Here is a 26,669-nt window from a genome sequence, read left to right on the forward strand (position 1 = left end):
ATGGCAAAATATTGCCTTTATTTGTCGGTAGTAAAAAAAAGGTTTGCAAAGCAATATACCTACTTTGTCTTATTTGATAGCAGCTAAGTGATGGAATTACTACAAGTATTATTATTCCCATTTTATAGGTGAGGAAACTGCTTAGAGTCGATTTTTAAATAACGAATGGAGTCTTGAACCTGGCATAGAGAAGCCAGTTCAGATCCTGTCTCTAATACTTGTTAGCTCTATCAAATCAAACCAACAAACATTAAATACCTATCATGTGCCGGGCATTCTACTAAGCATTAAGGATACAAAGTAAGGCAAAAACAGACCCTGCTTTCAAACAGCTTACAGTCTTATTAGGGTGGAGGAAGGGGTAGAGGGAGGTGGAGTACAACATGTTCAGTGACCATTGGCAAGTACTTAACTTTTCCAGAGCTCAGGCAATTTTTTGAAAATTATCTAAAGTCTTAGATACATTGCAGTTTACATTGGTGGAGATAGCATATTAATGGTGTCACAGATAATTGACTCATTACCCTTTTCATATTACAGATCTAAATTTATTAATAAGAGTGATCATATGTTTATGTAATTGTCTAAAGTGTGTTAGTGAAATGGTTTATTTCCTTTTTTAGGGTATATTTTTAATCTGATTTTATTCAGAAAATTGTAAATTATTAGAAGGGAAGAGACTAAAGTCTTTTCTGAGCCAGCTGCATATTAATATGTTTTCCATTGGCATCAGCTCTCAATATGGTATAAGACTTTAAATAAGTAAAACTGTAAATTTACACAGAATTTCATTGTTCTTTCTAAAATGTCAGCGAAAAGGCAGGGTTCTAAAAGGTAAATTCTGATGGCTAAGAACTGTGCATTCACCTTTTTCCCTCATTTTTTGAAACTGAAGGCTACCTCTTAGCTGATGATACTCAGGGAGAGACTCCGTTAATACCTCCAGAAGTAATGGAATATTCCATTAAGCAATCAACTGAAGTTGACATTAATACAACACTTCAGATCTTGGGATCTCCAGGAGAGAAGGCTTCTTCCATCCCAGGGTGCAACAGAACAGATTCTGTAATTAGGTAATACTAAATATGTAGCTACATTCTTATAATTTCCACAATATTATAAGCATTAAGTTGTCCAAAAAGTGGCTGTAAGTACTTTTTATATTTAAATGATATAGGAAAAAATGTGAAGGTTGCCAAGACTTAGGTATATGAAAAGTGGTTGCTAGAACATGTAGGTATTATGCATATTTAGATAAGAGATACTAGTTATAGAAATAAAGGGGGGAATGAGAGTTATCAAATTACTATGAACTTAATCCTTAATTAAAGGAGGTATTATTTCATGCAAAACTGAAAAAAACCTGAATGGGAAATTAAATATAATTAATTTTAAATAATAAATAATAATTTAAATTGAAGCAAGAATGTATATAGTATTTCATGAAATCACAATCTCAGAGTTGACAGTGACTTTAGGGGTCATCTAGTTAACAGACACCTGAGCAGGAATCCTTTTTTATATCATACCTGATAAGTGATCTTCCAGGGGTCACTTGAAGATTTCTGTTAATGCATAACTCATTATCTTATGAACCTGTTTAGCTTTTAGAAAGCTGATACTGTTAGAGGCAGCTTGGTGGTACAGTGGGTGAGTGCCAGACCTGAAGTCAGGAAAACTCATCTCTGAATTCAAGTCTGACTTCAGATACTTACTAGCTGTGTGACCCTAGGCAAGTCACTTAACCCTGTTTGCCTCAGTTTCCTCACCTGTAAAATGAACTGGAGAAAGAAATAACAAACTGCTCAGTATCTCTGCCAGGAAAACCCCAAATTGGGTAATTAAGAAACAAGACTGAAAAATGACTGAACGACACATGTTAAAAAGTTTTTCTCTATAAATCCTCATATATCTTGGTTTAACTTCTACCTGTTCTTTCCTCAAAGCCCAGCAAAACAATTGTAATGCTTCTTGACAGCTCTTCAAATCCTTAAAGATGACTGTCATGGCTGTCTCCACTCTCCATCCCACAGTATTCCAAACTAAACATTCCTAGTTCTTTAAACTGATTTTTATGTGGCATGGTTTCAAGTCAACACACTGTCCTCATCTCCTTCCTCTTGGTACATTCCCTCTTGTCAGAATGCAGATGAGGACTTAATGGGATTTCTTTGATGTATGGATATTTTTTCATTTGTGCAGATAGCAGTCCATTTAGACTCCTCGTTTTGTGTGGGTCTTGTCTCCATGTTCTCTTCTGCAGAATATCTACCTAACATGCTAGAGTCTTTGCTCTACACCAGGGGTGGAGAACCCCGGACCTCGAGGCCACATGCCTGTCCCTGCTGTAGACCTTTTTACATTTAAAGAATACCAGTATAGCACTCAGCCTGTCTATTTGTTAAAACTAGCCCATGTCCTTTTCCAATCATACATCTCTTTGGTGATTTCCCTCATGTCATCTTTACAAAGACCAGTCCTGCTGCAGCCAACCATTCCTTTTAAGTCACCTGCAACTCTGAGTCTTTGATTTGTAAATCGAGGTGCTATGAAAACCAGGGCTTCACCATCTAGAAGGAATCTTGTCCATTTGGGCCCCATCATGAAGGCATCCACATATCTTTGACAAGCATATGTCTCCCTGTTTCATGCCTTGCTCAATATTAATAATTGGGATTACTGATTAGCATTATCTCCATGGTTTTATTTATCATGGAATCTTGTATAATTTTAACATATGCAGGAGAAAGTCTTTAAGCTATATTTTGCTCTACTGAGTCAAATGTTTTTGTGGTATGGTGGATCAAGTATCGGGTTCAAAGAGAGCCAGAGAGACCTGGGTTCAAATCCTACCTCAAATACCCACTAGCTGTGTAGCCCCAGTCCAGGCACCTAAGCTCCCTCATTCAGTTTCCTTATCTGTAAAACGGGGATAATTACTGTGCATTTATCTGACAGAGTTAGATGTGAGGATCAAATGAAAATGTAAAATGCTTTGCAAACCTTAAAGGGCTTTGTCAATGTGAGTAGTCTGATAATGAAGATAATATCTTGTAGGGCTGTCCCTGTTCTCAGGATTGTCAGCTATCCTATGAATTTCTTCTGTATGTATTTGGTCTGGTAAATCCTCTTTTCCCAATTCATTTTGCTAAATGCTATTTTGACTTCGTTATATAGCTCATTGGGAATTGAGAGGAATGTTGGGGTCATATGTTCATAATGAAAATAGATAATTTGAGATCTGGGTTTTACTTTTTTGAACACTTATTTAGTATTTTATTTTTCACCAATTACATAAAAACAATTTTTAACGTTTGTTTTTAAAACTTGAGTTCCAAATTCTCTCTCTTCCTCTCTCCCCACCCTGCTTATTGAAAAGGCAAGCAATTTGATATAGGTTATACATGTGTAGTCATGCAAAACTTTTCCATATTAGTCATGTTGTAAAAGAAAACATAGACCCCCAAAAAAAGACAAAACAAGCTCAAGAAAAGTAAAGCAAGTAAAAAAAAAGTATGCTTCAGTCTGTATTCAGATGGCATCAGTTCTTTCTATTGGTATGGATAGTATTTTTCATCATAAGTCCTTCAGAGTTGTCTTGGATCATTATATTGCTGACAATAGCTAAGTCATTCACAACATCTTACAATGTTGCTGTTTACTTTGTACATAGTACATTTCACTTTGCATCAACTCATGTTAAGTCTTTCCAGGTTTTTCTGAGGGCATCCTGTTCATCATTTCTTATAGCCTAATAGTATTCCATCACAATCACCTACCACAATTTGTTCAGCCATTCCACATTGATGGGCATCCCCTCAATTTCAAATTCTTTGCCATCAGAAGAGTTGCTATAAACATTTTTGTACATATAACTCCTTTTCCTTTTTGTTTTTTTTACCTCTTTTAGGATACAGATCTAGTAGTGGTATTGCTAGGTGAAAGGGTATGCTTGGTTTTATAGCCCTTTTGGCGTAGTTCCAAATTGCTCTCCAAAATGGTTGTGTAATTTCATAACTCTACCACCAGTGCCTTAATGTCTCATTTTTCCCACATCCCCTCCAACATTTGTCATTTTCCTTTTCTGTCCTATTAGCCAATCTAATAGGTATGAAGTAGTACCTGGAAATTGTTTTGATTTGCATTTCTCCAATCAATAGTTACAGCATTTTTTTTTCATATGTGATCATATCTTTTGATTATTTATCAATTGGGGAATGGCTCTTTTTTTTTTTTTCTTTTCTGGTGAGACAATCGGGGTTAAGTGACTTGCCCAGAGTCACCCAGCTAGTAAGTGTCAAGTGTCTGAGGCCGGATTTGAACTCAGGTTTTCCTGATTCCAAGGCTGGAGCTCTATCCACTGTGCCACCTAGCTGCCCCTGGCTCTTATTTTTATAAAGTTGACTCAGTTCTCTTTCTGTCTCTCCCTCTCTCTCTCTCTCTCTCTCTCTTTCTCTCTCTCTCTCTCATGCTCTCTCTCTCTCTCTCCCTTTCTCCGTATATATTTGAGAAATGAGACCTTTGTCAGAGAAACTTGCTTCAAATTTATTTTCACAGATACTATTACTAATTGTATTTCCATCCTACCCCCACACCATTTATTATATTCTGTCTCACCTTTCACCTTGTGCTTCCTCAAAAGTTCTGACTGTCCTTTACTCCATTCTACCCCTTCTGTCATCGTCTCCCACCCCCACCTTCTCTTATTCCCTTCTCCTCCTACTTGCTGTAGGGTAAGATAGATTTCTATACCCAATTGAGAGAGAGAGAGTGAGTGTGTGTGTGTGTGTGTGTGTGTGTGTGTGTGTGTTATTCCCTCTTTGAGCCAATTCTGGTAAGAGTAAGGTTCACTCACTGCCCTCTACTTCCCCCATCTTCTCTACTGTAAAAGGTTTTTCTTGCATCTTTTACGTGAGTTAATTTACCCCATTCTACCTCTCCCTTTCTCCTAGTGCATTCCTCTTTCTCACCCCTTAATTGTATTTTTTAGATATCTTCCCTTCATATTCAACTCACACATGTTCCTTCTCTATACATATACTTCTAACTGCCCTAATAATGAGAAAGTTCTTATGAGTTACAAGTATCATCTTCCCATGTAAGGATGTAAACAGTTTAACCATATTAATTCCCTCATGATTTGTCTTTCCTGTTTACCTTTCTGTGCTTCTCTTGAGTTGTTTATTTGAAAGTCAAATTTTCTATTCAGCTCTGGTCTTTTAATCAAGAATGCTTGAAAGTCTTCTATTTCATTGAATGGCCATTTTTCCCACTGAAGGATTATACTCAATTTTGCCAGGCAGGTAATTCTTGGTTGTAATCCTAGCTCCTTTGCCCTCTGGAATATCATATTCCAAGCCTTCCAATCCTTTAACATAGAATCTGCTAAATCTTGTGTTATTTTGACTTGGCTCCATGATAATTGAATTATTTCTTTCTGGCTGCTTGCAATATTTTCTCCTTGACCTGGGAGCTCTAGAATTTGGCTTTAATGTTCCTGGGAGTTTTCATTTTGGAATCTCTTTCAGGAGGTGGATTCTTTCGATTTCTGTTTTACCCTCTGGTTATGAAATATCAGGGCAGTTTTCTCTTGATAATTTCTTGAAAGATGATGTCTAGGCTCTTTTTTTGATAATGGTTTTTAGGTAGTCCAATAATTTTTAAGTTATCTTTCCTGAATCTATTTTGTTACAGTTTAATCATTTGTGGTGGGGGTCATCTCGAATGCACAGAGTGAGACCACCTCTAATCCAAATATAGGCATTTATTGAAATTGATACGCCTCTCATGAAATAGGGGCTAAGTTCCAAAAGGAACAAGCAACTTAGTAGGACAACACAGGCAAATTTATAGTGTATTGAAGTATACTAAAAAGGCAGAAAGAGTTTGCTAAGGCATAGGTAATAGGGTGGAGTCCCTTCTATGGCTCAGTGGTCAAACATCCTGTCATGCCACCCTCAGATTAGCTAGCTATTGTGGTCCTATCTGGTCAAGGTGGATAATTAGATATTGTGGTCTTTTCTTGGGCGAAATGGATGATGTGATTGTAGTTGAGTACAAGAACACAGCTATTCAAATATGTGAATTGGATCTGGGGACAGTGGCTATATTGAGTCTGGGGGCCTCGGGTGTGATTAAATCAGGACATGCCTACTGTTCACTGGTGCCCATAAGGAAGTTAGGATGTTGGGGTTAGGGGCAGCTTTATTAGAATTCCGTCATATTTTCCAGGTCAGTTTTTCCAGTGAGATATTTCACATTGTTTTCTTTTTTTTTTTTCATTCTTTTAGTTTTGTTTTATTGTTTCTTGATTTCTCATAAAGTCATTAGCTTCCATTTGCTCAATTCTCATTTTTAAGGAATTATTTTCTTCAGTGAGCTTTTGTATCCTTTTGTATTTGGCTAATTCTGCTTTCTAAGGAGCTTTTTCTTCAGTGAATTTTTGTGCTGCTTTTTCCATTTTGGCCAATTCTGCTTTTCAAGGCATTCTTCTTCTCAGTGGTGTTTTGTATACCTCTTTTACCATTTGGCCTACTCTGTTTTTTAAGGTGTGTTATTTTGTATTTTTTGTGTCTCCTGTACCAAGCTGTTGACTCTTTTTTTCATGATTTTCTTATTTCACTCTCATTTCTCTTCCCAATTTTTTTTCTACCTCTCTTACTTCATTTCCAGAATCCTTTTTGAGCTCATCTATGGCCTGAGACCAATTCATATTTTTCTTGGAGGCTTTGGATGTAGGAGCTTTGACTTTGTTGTCTTCTTCTGAGTGTGTATTTTGAGCTTCCTTGTCACCATAGTAACTTACAATGGTCAGAATTGTTTTCTGTGGTTTGCTCATTTTTCCAGTCTATTTCTTGACTTTTAATTCTTTGTTAAAGTGGAGTTCTGTGGGGCAGCTAGGTGGCACGGTAGATAGAGCACCAGCCCTGGATTCAGGAGGACCTGAGTTCAAATCTGGCCTCAGACATATAACACTTAGTAGCTGTGTGACCCTGGGCAAGTCTCTTAACCCCATTGCCTACCCCCCCCCCCAAAAAAAAGCGGGGCTCTGCTTCCAGAATGGAGGGCACACTGTCGCAAGCATCAGGGGTTTTGTGTATCCATTTTCATAGGTAATTCATAGGTAATTTCAGTTCTTCCAAGATGGTATTATATCTAGGGAGAGGTGTATTTACTACATTTCTGTACTGTGCACTGGTTTGTGCACAGACAAACACTCTTTTCCACCCTGGAACTGTGACCAGGGTCCCTGCTCCACTGTGGGTGTAAGCTCTGGTGTGCTACTGCTCCCTTTGTCCTGGGACTGCCACCCAAATCTGAGTATGGGCAAAGCAACAGAATCCTGCTCCTAGTGCCAGTAAGGAGACCCCTGTAATCTCCTTCTGATCAGTTGTTTGACCCCCTTCCCATATGTGGGCTGAGAGCTCTAGAAGCAGCCACTGCTCCTGCTGATTTAGTGGCTCCCAAGGCTTTCTCCTGGTTTGTTGGGGCTCGGTATGTGTTGGCACAGCCTCCAGTAGACTGTGCTCCCCTCTCTCAGGTGCAATAGACCTTTCCTGCCAATCTTCTAAGTTGTTTTTGGCTGGAAAATTATTTCTCCCCATCGTTTTGTGGGTTTTTCTGCTATAGGAATTGTTTCATGGCATTATTTAAAAGTGTTCAGAGAGGTTTGGGGTCAGGCGAGTCACTCACTGCCTTTTCTCCATCTTCGCTCTGCCTCCTGGGTTTCACTTTTAATAAGGGTTAGCAAGGGTTGACAAAGTACCATCAACAAGCTGGCACTGGCCGCCTTTAAATGTGGCATCTAGAACTGAACACAGTGAATAGTCCCATTGTTATCTGACCAGTTCAGAATACAAAAGGATAACTTTGCTTATTTTCTCTAGAAACTATGGTTTTATTAAAACAGTGCTTTTTTAATTAAGTCCTCATAGAGTATAGGAGGGGGAGTAATGTATAATGAAGCTGGAAAGATAGGTTTGAGCTAGGTTGTAAAGGACTTTAAAAACGAAACAGAGGAGTTTATATTAGATCTTTGAGGCAACAGGGAACCACCAGAGTTTATGAAGTAGGGGTGACATGGTCACTGGCAACTTCATGGAACTGTTGTCTAGCCATGTCTTTCCAAGAGTATGCCTGTACTTTAAACCTTTGTATAAGTGGTTAGATTTAAACTGTTAAATTTCATCTTATTAGATTTGGTCTGTTCTAGACTATCAAAATTTCAGGAGATCCCCCCCCATTTATCATTCAGTATGTTATCTAGCCCTTCCAGTTTTATTATCAACAAATTTGATAAACTTTTCATTTGTACTTTTATTCAAGTCACTGATAAAAAGTATTGAATGCATGTTCAAGGAAGAAGCTAGTGTCATTGTTAAAGAGATTTCACTCTGGGTTTAAATTAATTCATTAATTGCCACTTTTTTGCATTCATACCATTCCAAATTTGGTTTTACTTTACATCAGCCCTCCTCTTTACCTTGTTAACAAGGTGAGCATGGTGGACAATTTTTACAGCTGCCTTGCTGAAACTAATTTATATGTATCATATATGTTTTATCATATATGTATATATGCATATACATATGCACACACATGTCTCTCTATCTATATGTAGATAGAGAGAGTTATAAACACCCTGATTTGCCCATCTGTTAAGCCTGTGAAAATAGGAGTGTTAGTCCAGTATGATTTGGCATTGATGAACCCAGGCTGACTCTTCTCTTTTATTTTCCTTCATCTTTTCAAAGCAATGTCCTTACTGTTAATACCGTCTTCATAAAGTCTAAACATGTTTCTTTTATGTCCTAGAGTAATACTGACCTGTACTTCGCAGAGTTTTATTCATCTACACATCTGAGATAGTCCCTGATTGAGAACCATTTCACTTTCCAACCATAACCAGAGGAAAAAACTCTATAATATACAAGAACTTGTTTTAACTTTTTTTAATGGACCTTAACTATGTAAATGTTTGTGAAAATTTATTTTTTTGTTTTGTTTTATTTTTTTAGTTTTTAGGCAACTGGGGTTAAGTGACTTGCTCAGGGTCACATAGCTAGTAAGTGTCAAGTGTTTGGTCTGAGGCTGGATTTGAACTCAGGTCCTCCTGACTTCAAGGCCGGTGCTCTATCCACTGTGCCACCTAGCTGCCCCAATGAAAATTTATTTAAAAACAATTGTTCCAATTGTTTAATTTTGGAGTCCCAAAATTTTAAAAATGGAGAGATGACCTTTTTTTTAACCCTTTATTAATTTAAAAAAGTATATTATGTTCCAAGGAAAATGATAGCATTTTTTATTTCATGTAAAGGACTGTCTAGCTAGGATTTAGTTCTGTGATTCCTCTTCTTAGAATAAAATTGAAGTTGTAAGGGGAAGTCAGTCTTCTCTGTTACATGTATTTAAAAACCTGAAAACTTTGTAAAGTACTTTTGCTTTTTCTTATTTTGATTACCAGCAACGTCTAATAAGGAAATTCATTGCCTTTGAAAGAGAATGTTGGTTCTTCAGATTTCCTTTTCTGGTGAATGAACAAGAAGTGTTAATGACTTTATCAGTCATATTATTTTATGTTCCTTAAGCTTGTCTGGATATAATGTAAGGAACATGGAGGGGGCAGAGCTTCGTTGTTTTTACTGTTTTTTGTTGTTATTTTGCATATGAACGTAACTGCTTTTTCCTTTGATCATTCATATGAATAAATGTGAATATTTTTTGTCTGATAACAATCACTCTCCAAACCAACATTGAGAAATAAAACCTACAGCATAAATGGTATGGTACAAGTCAGGTAAATTATCTTTGGGAAAAACAGAGTTTATTAAAAAATGATGTATTTATTTCTCAAAAATTTAATTCCTGTTAACTTTTTCATATTGAAAACAGTAGTTTTTGTCCAAAAAATAGAAGCATAAACTAGCTTGAATGTGAAAATAAAGGAACATAATTCTGTCAGTAACTTAACATGTTGCCTAGAAAGCGAGCTGAAATTAATATCAAGACAAAACAGGGTTTATATATATGAAAGTCTTTTCACATTCTTAAATATCTTTAATAAATATTCCTAAAGTTCACCACAGTGCTGTCTTCTAGGACCATGTCACAGCATTGTGCTGGGCATTAAATGTTATTAAAAAGTCCTAATATTTCTTATGAAGCAAAGAAGGATCTGCCTTTTACCTAATTTCCTGCTAAAATTAATTCTAGTATAGCAAGCTTAACTCTGCCTTACATCTAAACTGGTGAAATTTGAGTAGTATGAGTAGCTTATGTGCAGAAAGAAGAAAATGTCCTATGTTGGGATAATTTTGCAGGAAATAAAAAACACTGTAGTACTGGTGTAATTTCCCCAGCAAAAATCCAATCATTGATGTCACCAGCATTCTAGTTTATCTGGAAGTAGTAGAACTTCTGATTTAGAAATGACCGACATTGCACAATAGATAAAAAGATTAAAATTCCTGGGTGTTGGAGTTCACGGTTCCCATATGGTTTCAGAGCATATAACGTAACTCGGTGCTCAGCCTAATTTTTCTGGGGTGATGGATTACTGAAGTATGAATTCAACATATCTTTTTTCAGTCATTTTATAATGATTCTTTTTTAACCTGAAACCTCTCTAGAGCTCTTTAAAATCTTGAATCTTGCAAATATCAAAATTTAGTATTTCTACTTCTATCAAAAACATACAATAACATACTTATCTATATCCCTGTTGACAAAGGACTGTAGGGTTAGCTTGGTCAAAATCTAGAGTATTAAGAAAGGAAACAATTTATTTTTTTGAAAACAATGTGAAGTGGAAAGATGTAAAAGAAGAAATAACCTCTGCTTTTTGCCCACAGGTTATTGTCTGCCATACTGAGGGTTTCAGAAGTTGAATCTCGAGCAATAAGAGCAAATCTAACACATCTACTTAGTCCACAAATGGGAAAAGATATTGTTTGGTTCCTAAAACGATGGGCAAAAACTTATCTTTTGGTGGATGAAAAACTATATGATCAGGTCAGAATACAAAATTGTGTAATTGTTTAGATGTTTGTTGGTGATGATTATTAGCTGTAGAAATAATTTAGTTTTCCTTCGGAATTTTTTTCCCCATAAAATCAGTTTAAAATCCAAGAACTGGAACATGTTAAAGTTTAAATGAAGAAGAAACTAATGTCTTTCCAGTATCTCATAGATTGGGAAGTTCTTTTCCTTATTTTGCCTACACAATTTGAGTAAATTTATTTCAATCACTAATTAATTAGGTAACAAATTACATTTTCTTTTAATGTTTTAATGTTTGTATTTTGATTATAGGTACATAGTTATGTATAAGCTCATATAGAAGTAATAAGTATTAGGGGATTTCATTGGAAAATGTGAGTGGGTGGTACTTGAAACACTCTTCTGGTCTTTATTTGGCATTTGAACCTCCAAAATTGAGGTAAAACAAAATTAAATGATTTTCAGTTTGGTTTTTTTTTTACCTGCTGACTTTTCTTTTTACAGATATTCTGACTTAGCTTTTGTTTGCATTGTTTGATCTTTTTTTTTTTTTCTTTCCTAAGATAAGTCTGCCATTCAGTACAGCATTTGGAGCAGATACAGAGGGTTCTCAGTGGATTGTTGGCTACCTCTTAGAAAAAGTCATCAGTAACCTTGCAGTATGGAGTAGTGAGCAGGATCTTGCAAATGATACTGTACAATTACTGGTTACTTTGGTGGAAAGAAGAGAAAGGTAAGCATTGAACTGATTTAGGCTGATTTCTCCCTCATTCCCCCCATTTCTGTCCCTTGTATTCCCACTTTTCTTCACTTCCTAGTATTATTTCTAATGTCTGAAATAGATTTTTTCATGTCAGTTATAGCTCTACTATATGATGTTTTAATTGATCTGAACTAAGTTTGATAGTTATAACAGTAACAAAACACAGATAGCAGATAAACTTGTTTATCATTTTAACATGTCATCTCACAGTAACTCTGAGGAAGCAGTACAGGTAATTAGCAACTCCATTTTAGAGATAAACTGAGGTTAAATAATTTGCTCAATCACAGATAGCTAGGTGTAGTGTAGATTGGATTTGAGCCCAGTTCTTCTGACTCCAAATCTAGTACTGATTATTTTACACTACAACAGCCCTTTTATGTTTGACTCCTTGGAGTTTTGAAGAGCTTTTGAGGAAGGATTTTGGTAAACTGAGTTTCTCTACTAAAAGTAAATAAAAGCTGTCCAGGGAAATTTGAACAGAAAAACCTTTTACAAAATTACATGTGGCCAACAAAGGCACTCAGAACCATTCGTTTTATTAAAAAGTGACCATTACAGCATCTTGTAGTCAATAATGCACTTAAAAGGAAACCTGGATTCTAGTCCTCTCTGTTACTAACTTGCTGTATGACCATAAATAAATCCCTTAAATTATCCTGAACCTCAGGATCTCCATCTGTAGTGAAGATGTATACTAGGAGAAATCTCTTCTTCCTTTCATCTATAAAACTCTGACACTAACTTTAATTCTAGTAACTGTTTAGAGAATAGTTTCTTGAATCTATTCATCTTTTCTTTGTTCCTTCTCCAAAAAAATATAAAGAGCAACTTTAGTTCAAATCCTCATTTTAAAACCTTGAAATTGAAAAATAAGTCACAAATTAACAACCTAAATATTCCACATAAAAGAGGTGAAAGTGCTTATGGGCCAACTGTATGAACCTCTACATCAGAGTTTATAACGTACCCCTTCTCTCTCTTTATTCACTTAAATTGAATAATAACTAAAAGATGGAAGCAAAATACAAGACTAATTCTACATTTTTAGATTTATTTGTTTGTTTAGCATTGTGTTTAATTAATATACCTAACTCAGAAATCACACATTCTAGCTAGTGGTAAGTGAGGTACTTTCCAATGGAAATTTTTCATTATTCTTAAAGATGAAAGAGCATGGTTCATTAGTAAGCATAATAATTTTAATTAAGTAGAAAATGGATAGAAAGGGTTTTTTTCATAGTTATACTACTGTTGCAATTCAGGATGATAAATCATTTTTTTCATAACAGAACCCTTCCCATTTTAATATTGAATCAAATATTTTTAGTTAATCTGAAATCAATATGCTGACAGATTTTTTTATTCTTACCTCATATTTTCTTTGGTTATTTTGTTTTCCAATTTGTAAAGACATCTTACAACTGTGCTATAGTTGGAAGAAGCTAGACTTGGATTTAGGCGTCTTAGGTTCATGTTCCAGGTCCAACATTTATTAGTTCTGTAACCAAAGGAAAAATAACTAACCTTTCTGGACCTCAATTTCCTCATTTATAAGGTGCAAGTGGTAAAATTTGTAACATTTATATAACTAGGTTGTGGGGAAAGCACTTAGAAACCTGAAATCTCTAAATAAACATGAGGAGAAATTGTTCTTATAATTTCAGTTCTCTCTTGGTCAGTTTAATCTTACAAGTTGTCAGATCTTATATTTTATGGACAGTTAGATGACACATTGGATAGACCTGGAATCAGGACACTGATTTGGCCTCAGACACTTGCTAGCTGTGTGACCGTGGGCAAATCACTTAACCTCTGTTTGCCTCAGTTTCCTCATCTGTAAAATGGGGATAACACATACCTCCCAAGGTTGTTGTGAGGATCAAATGAGTTTATAATTGTAACACTCTTAGCACAGTGCTTGGTACTTAGTAAGTATTGTATAAATGGTAGCTGCTGCTGTTGCTACTATTACTATTTTTTATTATTTTTATTAAACAGTCACTTGTATACTAAAATCTAAGTTAGATGAAAAAGGCCTTTATATATACTGTACATAGATATATAGTATATAATCTATGTACAGTATATGTATATATAGTGTCTTTTCTTACTATCAGAATAGTTTTAGAGGAAGATCATCAGAAAAATCTAGAAAGGGGGTATATAAAGATGTTTAACGTGATATATTCATTAATAAGAATTTAGCTTTTATACTAGTAGTTATTATATATAATCATGGATTAGGGTAGTCAGGTAACTGAATTTTTCATTAACCATTACTAAATAAATTTATGCCTTTGGTTATAAAGGCAACAGTGAGAAGAAAGAATGGGTGATGTTCAGATGAAATAGTTTCTTGGTGCAACTACAATATTAGATCTTTTACATCCTTTCCAGAGCAAAAAATTAGATTTTTCTAGTTGAACATGGAAAAAAGAGGGGATGAGACACATGACCTGCCTCCCTATCCCCAACTCCCCACTCCAAAAAAAAAAAAACCCTAATAAATTCTGACGCTGCTTATTTTTTAATACTATAGAGTAGACAACATGATAGAGTGGAAAAGGCTTCAGATTTGATGTCAAAGATCTGGGATGAAATCTAAGTTCTACTTATTACCTTTGTGATTTTCATCAAGTGATTTAATTTCTTTTTAACTTTTGCTTTTTGGTGAGGCATTTAGGGTTAAGTGATTCAGGGTCACACAGCTAGTAAGTGTTAAATGTCTGAGGTTGGATTTGAACTCAGGTCCTCCTGACTCCAAGGCCAGAGTTCTATTCACTGTGCCACCTAGCTGCCCCCAAGTGATTTAACTTCTCTGGATTTTAGCTTCCTTATCTTATGCACAAATCCTTGGTTTGCATGATCTCTTAGCTTCCTTCAGGCTCTAAATCTATGATCCTTTAGTTGTGTGTGTAGTTCGTTTTTAATAGAATTTGTAAATTGGTTGTGTTTAGTACCTGTATAAATTGAAATTGCATTCTAATATTCCAGTCTTTGTGATACCTGGCTCATATTTGTAAAGTCCTTTGTAAATTATTTTTAAAGAGCTTTTCTTTGCATAGTCATCCTTTAGGTATAGAACTTCAGGTCTTTCTACTGATAAACTTTGCCCTTGAGTTCAATGTAAGCAGCTGACTTTATGTTGGGTTTGCTTTTTTTCCCCTCTCATATAGGGCAAACTTAGTAATTAAATGTGAAAATTGGTGGAATTTAGCTAAACAGTTTGCAAGAAGAAGCCCGCCTCTTCACCTCTTATCAAGTTCTGTGCAAAGAACATTGATGAAGGCTCTAGTTTTAGGAGGTTTTGCTCATATGGACACTGATACAAAACAGCAGTACTGGACAGAGGTAATATTTTATATATCTCATTTGTAACTTCTAGTGAAAAAAAATTATAACTGTGTCTATATGATACCAGAGCAATTTATTAAAAAACTAATTTTAGTTGCTTAGTCTTTATGACATCAACCTATTAGTGTTTCTCCCCTAAGTTTATTTATTGTCTTAATGCCATGTAACATTTCTTTTGTGATGGTATTGAAGATTACTGAGTGTTAACATTTAGACGTGTTTCTGACCAGTTATTACTGAGCCTCATTTTCCCAAGAACAGACTGTCATAAAGCTGTAAGCACACTTATAAAGGAGACAGTTTGTAGGTAGGGCAACGTTTCCAATCTGTGTTGATAGAAAAAATACTATACAAAAGAGAATTAATTGGACCACTGACATGGTCCTATGGCCCTAAAGAAACTTGAATTGGAAATGGGAAATAACTGACAAGTATCTGCATGTAGATAGTATGCCTGTGTTTGCATGATAGGTAATGCTGGTACTCTGGGGCAAGAGTTTTACAGTTCTCGTCTATATAGCAGGAATCTTAACACTCATTTCTAGAATCCATGCAGATAGACCATAAAATGAGGGGTTCCTAACCCTTCTGTACCACAGGAACTTATTTATTAGCCAGCATTATCCTGGGCTCAAAGGGGAGAACCAAGCTTATTATTATTCTATTTAATTCCAGTTAAAATTATTCTAGTAGTAGTTTAATTAATTCATACTGTTTTGGCCTGTTGTAGTAGTTGTCATTAAGTATTCTGTATATGCGGGGAAAGTTCTCCCTGGCAGGGGAAGTGTTATCAGCAGAGCTTTTATTTCATGTGCTAAAATAATGGGAGGAAGAAAAGGATTTCTGTCGGACCTGTGACAGTGTGGGCTCAGTGACATTGAGTGCAGAAATGGAGTATGGTGACAGAGCACAGCCCTTCCCCCAATGCCATCTGCAGAATAATGAGTGGGCAGGGAATGATAGATAACTTCTGTCTCTGCCTTCTATTCTGAGGTTGGCCACCCCTTACACTGAACAATTGATAGTTTAGTTCAAAATACTTAATCCCTTGAGCCATAAGAATAGTTTTGCCTACTTAGGCTTCCAGCTTCTAAAATATCAACATTGATGTCTTGTTTTTATAGGTTCTACAGCCACTTCAGCAAAGATTCTTGAATGTGATAAATCAAGAAAATTTTCAGCAAATATGTCAAGAAGAAGAGGTCAAACAGGAAATAACTGCCACATTAGAGGCACTCTGTGGCATTGCTGAGGCTACTCAGATTGACAATGTAGCAATCCTCTTTAATTTCCTAATGGACTTCCTTACTAATTGCATTGGACTGATGGAAGTTTACAAAAACACCCCAGAGACTGTTAATCTCATAATAGAAGTTTTTGTTGAAGTTGCACATAAACAGATTTGCTATCTGGGAGAGGTAAACACTAATTTTATCCCTTTTGGATAAAGTAATAGTAGTTGTAATAAAATTAAAGAGTATCATGCTTTCTCCTCTAATGAATAGCAGCTGGAAATATTCATTTCCCCAAAGTTTTGCAGAAATATCATAGACTAGTTGAAATACATTTATCAAGAAAGTAAAAATAAATAAAATTCCCACTTCCAACATGATGTGTTAATTATCTCTTAATTTATTTGTAATGAAATAGGCTATAGAATTAGAGTCATCAAAATGATATATCCATGGAAGAACAGATTGATGGGATATTTATTCATGTAATAGGATCCTGCTATATGAAAGCACAATAGTAGAAGATGGAGATTAAAATAAATGCTTTCCATATCTCTCACTTATAAATCATAGGGAAGAGCGTGATTTTCACTAAATTCACTAAATTCTTACCTGTTCACTAGGAAAAACTAAACTGTGAAGATGTTACTTTAGAAAGACAGTTTGGTAGCTAGAATTCAAGGATTTTTATTTGTATTTGTTAGCACACTAGTATATATCTTGTCCCAAACCAGTCTTTATAGGCTCCTGACATGTAATTTTCTCTTTGTTAGGTGTGAGGAACCTGCCCAAAAGTAAGCTTATATTTCTAAGTATTATAGTAACAGATCCATTAATGAATAGGCAGGGTAGTTAGAGTTTATGAAATTATTCCTTACCTTTTCATAAGTCGATCTTTATAAGCAGAACCTGATAGGAAATAAATGTAATAATTGCATATCCATTTGTATACTTTCCATGGGAGCCTTTCTGAAAAATCATCTAATTGAATATCTCAATAACTTGTTATAAAATCACTGGTTGGCAGCACAGCAAGGGCAAAGCACTTAAAAATATTTGTATAAAAAGGGAGCTAGGTAGTGTTTGGGGTGTTTTATTGTTGTATATTAGTCAGTCATCAAGGCCTTCCCCTCCTCATTTTGCCAATGAGGAACCTCGTCCCAGCAAGGCGAAGTGTCTTGCCCTGGTCACACAGTTACTTGGTATTAAGTTGAGGATGTAAAGCCTGAGCCAATGAACCAGTTTTGTCATTTTTGTTAATATTTTAAGCATTTTTACAATATTAGTATTTACTTTTTATTCATTATTGTTTCAAAATAATCAGAAGCCAATCTGACAACTGTTGATCTGATTACAAAGTTATCTAGATTACATAAGAAAGGATGCATTTTTTTTGTTTTCCCAAGAGTACTCTGTTGTATAATATAATTTACTTCTCAAGTTTTTTTTTTTTCTTGCAGTCCAAAGCTATGAACTTGTATGAGGCCTGCCTCACTCTGTTGCAAGTATATTCCAAGAATAATCTCGGTCGGCAACGGATAGATGTTACAGCAGAAGAGGAACAATATCAAGATCTCCTTCTCATTATGGAACTTCTTACTAACCTTCTGTCAAAAGAATTCATAGATTTCAGTGATACAGGTATGAGTAGACCAGTAATTAAATACCCTCATGTTCTTGCACAGTTTCTCCAAATAATTACACTGAAAAATAAGGAAAGGAACCTAGTATCTGATTCTTGTTCTCTCTTACTAGTTTAAGAACTTACAGGTATGAAGAGAGGATGAGTGAGGTGGTTCAGAAAAGGATACTTAAATTTAGAGTTTCAGGTTTCAGTTTTTGAACCACAACCATCCCGTCCTTTTGGAATATTCTTCTTTCTCTGTTAATACTATTTACCCTTGTAGGTGTTAACTAATCTTTTGCAAACCTGGCCCTACCTCACAGTAGGACCTTAGTGACAGCATTTTTCCAATTACATTCCTTTTTTCAGTGTGATGTGCGTAGGGCTGCTGTGACATCATTTCTGTACTTGTGTTATTTTTTTATATGGCAGTTGTTGGGGTTTTTTTGTTAGTTTCCTTTTTTAATGTGTAAAAGAAACTTAATTTCCAGAGGCAGAATCATATTATGGGAAAATCCCAGGATTGAGAGTTAGGAAACCTGGACTTAAGTTCTGGCTCTGCAACTAATTCAGTGTGAGACTTTGTGTGAAGTCCCTTCACTTCTGGGAGTGAGGCCTTCGTTTTCTCATCTGTAAAATGAGGAGATTGGACTAAATGATCACTAATATACCTCTAGTTTTAACATTCTCTGGTTACGTGATTGTTTTTTCTACACAGTTTTCCTCACTACTGTCTGTGCTAGACATCTCATGGACTAACATTTCTGGAATCCTCAATACATTTCAAGTCCCCATGTAGTAGTGATTCTCAGATCTGTAGATTCATTCTTGACTTTTCACCAGGTACACTTCCATACTTAGAGAACATCTCCCCACTGACATGTTGCAATTCACAGTTCAATCCCACAACCATTTATTTAAGGCTCTGTTGTAAGGGTTCAAGCATTCTGCTGGGGAAAGAGGGAATGGGGGATGTGCGAAGTCCAATAAAACAGCCTCTCCTTTCAAGAACCTTACATTCTATTTGTAGAGATACAACAAGAACACAGATAAATAGATACAAGATAATTTGTGGAAAGAGAGCTCACTAGGGGTTGAGAGGTGGGGGTTCAGGGCAGGCTTTGTGTATGATGTCACCTGAAACTTGAAGGAAATTACGCATTCTAAGAGAGAGAAATAGGAGGGAGGCACTGCTTTCTAGGACTGGAGAGCAGCCTTGAAAAAGGCACAGAGATGGAAGATGGAATTTCTATATTCCCAATGAATTCTTCCTCTCAGCTTAAATCACAGAATCTGAATTGAAAACAACTTGAGGCCATCTAATCCAACACATGCCAGACCAAGAATTAGCTCTATAACATCTCTAACAAATAGTCATCCAGCCTTTGAAAGATCTCTAATGAGATGGAACTTACTACCTACTGCAGCGCATTTTTGGACAACTAGAGTTATTGGGAAGTACAGCCAGTTTCATGTATTTATTTCCCTTTTAGAGAAGAAGGTAAACTAAGTGTGGTTGACTAAGAAATAAATGTTTTAAGGAAATGATAGTGAACATTTATTTAGATAAGGGCTTTTAAAATACAATCCTGGTACTTAAAAATGTAGTGATATTATTTATAGAACATATAATTATGAGAGATAAGTTACACAAAGCCTGACCAAATCTGATGCTTCCCAGAAGTACATTTTCACATGTTTTTCAGTTGATGATTGCTTACTTTGCAGTGTCCTTCCATTGTGAGGTATTTAAGGAACATAGGTAGAGGGTATTCAATAAATAATTTTATTGTTTGATTCAACTGAAGTTAAAGCATCCCTGTCCTTTAAAGGAAGAACTGTAGAAGCAAGGGAAACGCTGTGGCAGTGATACAGAATTATGGGGTTATTTAGGGGAGTTAGTATTAGGGAAACCTGTTGACAAAGTCTTGTTGTATGGGGACCACTCTGGTACTATCAAAATAGAGAACACTTTCGCTTCACAGTTATATTGTTAGGAGGCTTTGTTAAACAAATAGAATGTTTAACCTAAAAAAGAAGAATGAAAGAAACAAGATTGCTGTCTCCAAGTATTAGAAGAGTTGTCACATAGAAGAGCCATTAAAATGTATTCAAATAATAGAATAAAAGACAGGAAATAGAACAACCAACAATCATTCAGCTACTTCTACGTGCCAGACGTGTAGAACTTATTGGGCACTGACGATATAAAGAGACAGAATGAAATATACCAACTTTCCTCCATGATACCTTCTCTAGAAGCCTGTCATATTTCCCACTGATCTTCTCTTTTTCAGAAATCCATTGTCTTTGCCGCTTATTTCAGCATTTGATCACTGAGTACTTTGTTATTTAATTGTTATGTGTATATTTTACCTCCCAAATAGGTTCCCAAATAAGTTATAAACTGGAGAACAGGGACTATTTCTTGAACTTCATGTGCATCCCCTTAAGCACCTGGCACAGTGCTAGGTTCATGGTAGCAACTTCATAAATAATTTATCAATGAAGAAATGAAGAAAAGAACTAGGAAGCATCTGAAGCTTAAACACCCTTTTCCAATTTTGCTTGGGAGATTTGAAGATGTCTTGATCTCTGGCTGTACTAACATGCTTCATTGCTAATCATACTTCCTTCCACATCCCAGGAAAAGTAGAAGGATGATAAGACAACTAGACAGAGCCAAAATAGTGTGTTGACTCTTTATTCTCCTTGGAAACTGGCCCAGTGAGTATGTAGAGCCAGTTGTTTCTTTAGTTTTTTGTTGTTTTTTTTCCAGTCGTCTCCTATCAGTAATGGAATGAAGGAATGAAAAAAGCATTTATTAAGTGAAAACTGTCAACTCTGTTGTCTGCTCTGCTTTATTCAAAAAGTAATTACCGATAAAACTGATAATATTAAAGCTCACATGAGACATCATTTTTTTTCCCATGGCGAATAAGGGGTTCAAGTATTATGCATGAGAATTTTGTGGGGAAAATATTTTAAATGAAGTTAAGAGATACCAGATAAGGAAGATTAAATAAGTATGGTTTTATGGTAGTTTAACTGGATAAATGGGTATGTTTCAAGTTATTTTCACAATTGCTATCCTTGGGTTTAATTGTGTAATGTTGCATTTTAATAATTTAAAATTCAGTAGTGTTTTAATGGGGATTTTAAATCAGCTTGAAAATTTTTTCAAAAACAAGAGAATAGCTGTTTTATCTTTTTCTTTGTTACCAGGAAAGTCACTGAGGAGAGAAAAGGTGGAAGGTTATATCCAGAAATGACTATACCATACCAAAAAATCTATTAATGTTCTGGCGAGAGAAGATTAAAAAACATGAAATACTTGGAGCAGGGTTTTTTAGTGTAGGAATCCACAGATAGAGTTCTGTGGGGTTAGGTGGGGGTAAAATTACACCTTTATTTTCACTAACCTTTGGTTTCCTTTTGTTGTTGTTTATTCATTTCACTTGTGTCTGACCCTTTGTGATCCCATTTGGAGTTTTCTTGGCAAAGATACTGAAGTGGTTTGCTGTTTCCTTCTCCAGCTTATTTTACAGATGAGGATACTGAGGCAAACTGGGTTAAGTGACTTGCCCACGGTCACACAGCTAGGAAGTATCTGAAAGCAGATTTAAACTCAGAAAGATGAGTCTTCCTGACTCAGGCCTGGAACACTACCTAGTGTACTGACTAACTGCCCCCATTTTTTCCTTTAATACTCCTATATGTTTAATTTTATACATCTTAAAACATTATTTTTGGAGGGGGGTAACTGCATCAGAGATTGCCGGAAGAGTTCATGATACACAAAAAGGTAAGACTCCCTAAATTAAGAGAATAATTTCTAAGATATGTGGTACTTACCTTTAGGGTAGCCAGAGCTCAACAAAGGGTAATTCCTGCTGTGAATTGGTGTAATTAAGGAAAGTAATAGTTATGGAGGAGGAATAACCACTGAGCCTTGCAATGGTCTCCATTTTCTCCAGATTCAAAATCAGAGTTCAGTGGTTCCCAGCCCTTTTGTTATAAAAGCTCCCTTTTAAACATAAAAAAATTGTCATAACATAAAAAAATTAATGCTAAAAAAACCCATGATAAGGGGCAGCTAGGTGGCACAGTGGATAGAGCACCAGCCCTCAAGTCAGGAGGACCCACGTTCAAGTCTGGCCTCAGACACATAACTCTCACTAGCTGTGTGACTCTGGGCAAGCCTAACCCAATTGCCTCACCAAAAAAAAACAAACAAACATGATAGTTGTAGTCTTAGCATCTATTGACTAAGAAAATAGTTGGTGCAGTGGGTAGAGAGCTGGGCCTGGAGTCAGGAGGACCTGAGTTCAAATCTTGTTTCAGACAAATGATGTGTGACCTTGGCTAAATCACTTAACTTGTATGCCTCAGTTCCCTGAACTGTAAAATGGAGATAATAATAATAGCACCTACGTCCTAAGATTATCATAAGGATAAAATGAGATATTTGAAAAACCACTTTGCAAACCTTAAAGCATCATATAAATATAACTATAATTATCATTGTTATTAAAAAACTAAGAGCTCAGGAGTACTCTTAAATGAATTTTATTATCTATAATAGCATCTTCACATTTGAAAAATAATAATACATAAATTTATGACATTCAGTCTGCTTATTTATGTAGTGCTGATCATTTTGTCACCACTTACATAAAAATAAAAATGACAGTGTTAGATGTGTTGATGGTTTTGAAGAGTACTTAGAGTGACTGCAGTCATTAATCTCACATGTTATAAACCCCTAACATAATTAACATATTAACATATAATATTTAGGGGAGGGTAGATACAGAAAAATGTCATACTATATACCACTCCTACAACACTGGTCTCTGCCCAAAGGATAGGAAAGAAAGGATTTGTACAGGTAACAATTCTGTCTTGTTATTCAAACTTGGCTTTGAAACTTTTTAACTAATTTAACGCTCTTCAAAAAGAATCTGATAAGTACTAAGAAAAAATAATAGTTGTTTGCCCTTTCTCTTAATTTTGAAAGAAGTTAACAGAAGGAATAACAATGAGAAGAGTTTCCCCTAACATAATTAATAATTAACATAATTAATTGGGCTGCTTTTATATGGGGAATCCAAATCAATGTTTAAAAATAAATTTTCTTTCTTTTACCAATGGACTTCCTTTATCACTGTAAGAATAGAAATTCCTTGAAGGTGACCCATGCTATACTTGCCATTTTTTTACGCCATCTTGAAGTTTCTGTTGAATGAATGAATGAATGAAACTACAAACTTTTAGTAAGAGCTTACTATGTAAAAAGTGCTAGAGATACAAGTAGAAAAGGAGAGACAGTCACTGTTCTCAAGAAACTCATGTTCTAATGCAGGGGAAACAACACAGAGGTTTCACCTATAAATCTGAGTAATAAAAGGATTAATGTGGGGAAAATTCTATTAAAAAATTCATTTGACCTGCATTTGTACCATTCTCTTTCTCTCTAGCCATATTTATTTCCTCATATTTCTGCTTTGTCAAACTTTTGAAGGAACATAATCATCTGTGTTAGCAAGGATGAAGTGCTTACCACACCAGCACGATGACAGAATTCATCCGATATATTGTAAATCCACTGACTTTTTTTTCTGGTTTGGAGCATATTTTATTTCGAATTTTATTTTAACCTAATTTTGTGGAGTTTTTTAATTGTGTTTTCATTTTCAGATTTTTCTCCCTCTGCTTCTCTTCTGCCCATTGAGAGAGCAAGAAAAACAAAGCCCATTATGACTACGTATAGTTGTACAAAACAAATCACCACATTAGTTTAATAAAAAAGAAAGAAGAAAGGGGAAAGAAAATATGCCTCTTTTTTTTTGGCTAGGCAGTGAGGTTAAGTGACTTGCCCAGGGTCATACAGCTAATAAGTGTCTGAGGCCAGATTTGAACTCAGGTCACCCTGACTCTGGGGCCAGTGCTCTATCCACTGTGCCACCTAGCTGCCCCCCAAAATATGCCTTGATCTGTACTCTTAAGACCATCACTTCTCTATCTGGAGGTAGATAGCATGTTCAATCATGATTCCTTTGGAATTGTGGTTGGTCATTGTGTTGTTCAGAGTTCCTAAATTTTTCTTGTTTATTGTCCTTATCATATTCTTATTATATAAATTGGTTCTGCTTACTTTACTCCGCATCAGTTCTTGTTAGGTTTTTCTGAAATTATTCCCATTATCATTTCTTATAACACATAATATTCAGTTACATTCGTATACCATAACTTGTTAAGCCAGTCCTCAATTGATGGCTATCCCCCTCGGTTTTTCTTTGTTAGCACAAAAAGACCTGTTCTAAATATTTTTGTACCTGTGAGTCCTTTTTCTTTTATCTCTTTGGGATATAGACCTAGTAGCAATATCTCTTGGTCAAAGGGTGTGCATGGTGTTTTAACATAATTTTATAAACTTTTTATTTTTAATGATGTAACTCTAAAGGTTTGTTACTTTCATTTTAATAGATGAAGTATTTAGAGGACATGAGCCAGGACAAGCAGCAAACAGATCAGTGTCAGCAGCAGATGTTGTTTTATATGGAGTAAACCTAATTTTGCCTTTGATGTCCCAAGATCTTTTAAAGGTAATTGAACAAAAACATGGTAGTCAAAAAAAAATTATTTTTAAAGATGCTACATAATGAATTATACCAGTATTCTTACATATGCAAGGTGATGCTAAATAAAAATAAAGTTTTTCATTAAAAAAAAAAGCTGTATTATCATTTACTGCATTCTTGTTATCGTTCCACCCCACCCCCAAATTTATTTCCAATCCCCCTATTCAAACCTTCACTTTAGCCTCTATATCTTTTAGTAACCCTAGTGGTTTGAAATAGCCTGTTGTGTTCAAATTGGGCTATGCTAAGTGAGGATCTGTCCTTGTGGCAGCTGAGGTCTGAATTATCAAGCCCCTCTCTTCTCATTGTTATTCCTTCTGTTAACTTCTTTCAAAATTAAGAGAAAGGGCAAACAACTATTATTTTTTCTTAGTACTTATCAGATTCTTTTTGAAGAGCGTTAAATTAGTTAAAAAGTTTCAAAGCCAAGTTTGAATAACAAGACAGAATTGTTACCTGTACAAATCCTTTCTTTCCTATCCTTTGGGCAGAGGTTAACCCAGTGTTGTAGGAGTGGTATATAGTATGACATTTTTCTGTATCTACCCTCCCCTAAATATTACTTGGTTATTTGCTTGGTTTTTATTCTGTCTAGTTGACATGAAAAAGTATCATTGCTCTTATTTGTTTAGGTATCATTCCTTTTAAATCCCCAAACTTAGAACCTTGTAGGATATTGCCCTTTCTAGTTGTCTTGGTGGGAATAAAAATTAATACCAGAGATAAGACATAATATTTGTAATAATATGCTTCTTTGACAGTTTCCAACCCTTTGTAATCAGTACTACAAGTTAATTACATTTATCTGCGAGATCTTTCCTGAGAAAATTCCACAGCTTCCTGAAGACCTATTTAAGAGCTTGATGTACTCCCTAGAACTGGGAATGACATCGTATCCTTTAAATGAATGAGCATTTGTATAACTTGACATTTTGGACAGAGGATAACATATTTGAGATTTTTATTCTCCTTTAGTTCACTTTTGTATTATCAAAAATTATTGTACTATCTTCATTTTGTTGTATCCTTTGTTAGGCTGTAAGTAATTTACCACACTCTAACCTCCTCTTGTAGAATGATTCCATAATCATTTGGGCTTATGTCCCAAAGTTATTCCTGAATTAAGTCTCAGTTTATAACAGATACTCATTCTGTGTCACTGGTGTGGGTTCTGGGTATTTATTTATTGTTTCACTGCCAATGGACTGTCCCTGATGATAGAGTACTATATCCTTTCATCTATTGTATGTGTTAGAAATGAGCTATTAACTATAGCAATTCCTAAAACTTAAGTAAGCCATCTCCACATGTCTTTAGTTTCTCTTTCTTAAGTGCCAGGTAGCAGAGCCCTGCTTGCATGAGTCATTGTAGCAAGGAATTAGTGAAGACTATTCCAGTAGAGTTTAAACTCTGTAAAGTTGTACTGAAGTGGAAAGGTTTCCATTACAAATTCAGCCATAAATTATTTACCTCTTCTCTAAGGACCAGCCTCACTAAGTTTGGGGAGATTTATTACTAGATGTTTGTCCACAAAGTGATAAATGTTTTTAGCCACTACAGCTACTGAAACTATCTACATATAATATACTCTGCCTCAGTGTAAGGTCTACCCAAACTGAATAAATTGCAGATCTTTAAAGATCACAGAGGTTAAGATGCTTGATTGTCTATATTCATAGCTAGAAAAGCTGTCACCAAACTCGGTAGTTACAATTTTTCTGTTACTATTCAAAGAAATAATTAATGATAAATTGAGCACACCAACAAAGACTATATAAATCTATTTTATTCTTTGACTCTTGTGATCAGAATGAGTTCTGAAGTTTGCCAGCTTTGCCTGGAGGCCTTGACTCCATTAGCTGAACAGTGTGCAAAAGCACAAGAAACAGATTCACCACTCTTTCTAGCAACAAGGCACTTTCTCAAGGTAAGTAATCTAGACAGAATGTTGCAAAATCATGTGATGATTTCAGATAGTTCTTATTTCTCTTTTAAGTTCTTTGAGAATGTAAAATTATATAAAAATCCTTTTGCAAATTTAAATTACTCTC

General features: G+C 35.4%; 1 protein-coding gene across 4 annotated transcripts in view; it reads left to right on the forward strand.

Annotated features, from left to right (window-relative positions):
* XPO4 (exportin 4) overlaps positions 1 to 26,669 on the forward strand; it is a 125,419-nt gene that overhangs the window by 91,341 nt on the left and 7,409 nt on the right. For all 4 annotated transcript variants that reach the window (XM_027835170.1, XM_027835172.1, XM_027835171.1 and 1 more), the window contains 9 exons: positions 896 to 1,073; positions 10,851 to 11,010; positions 11,562 to 11,731; positions 14,941 to 15,115; positions 16,243 to 16,536; positions 17,811 to 17,991; positions 24,464 to 24,582; positions 25,380 to 25,510; positions 26,428 to 26,545. In XM_027835170.1, the coding sequence (XP_027690971.1) occupies positions 896 to 1,073; positions 10,851 to 11,010; positions 11,562 to 11,731; positions 14,941 to 15,115; positions 16,243 to 16,536; positions 17,811 to 17,991; positions 24,464 to 24,582; positions 25,380 to 25,510; positions 26,428 to 26,545 (1,526 nt within the window). The remainder of the gene's footprint in view (positions 1 to 895; positions 1,074 to 10,850; positions 11,011 to 11,561; positions 11,732 to 14,940; positions 15,116 to 16,242; positions 16,537 to 17,810; positions 17,992 to 24,463; positions 24,583 to 25,379; positions 25,511 to 26,427; positions 26,546 to 26,669) is intronic.

The sequence above is a fragment of the Vombatus ursinus genome, unplaced genomic scaffold (genome assembly GCF_900497805.2).
Source record: "Vombatus ursinus unplaced genomic scaffold, bare-nosed wombat genome assembly UNPS02014813.1, whole genome shotgun sequence".
In the NCBI taxonomy this organism is placed as follows: Eukaryota; Metazoa; Chordata; class Mammalia; order Diprotodontia; family Vombatidae; genus Vombatus; species Vombatus ursinus.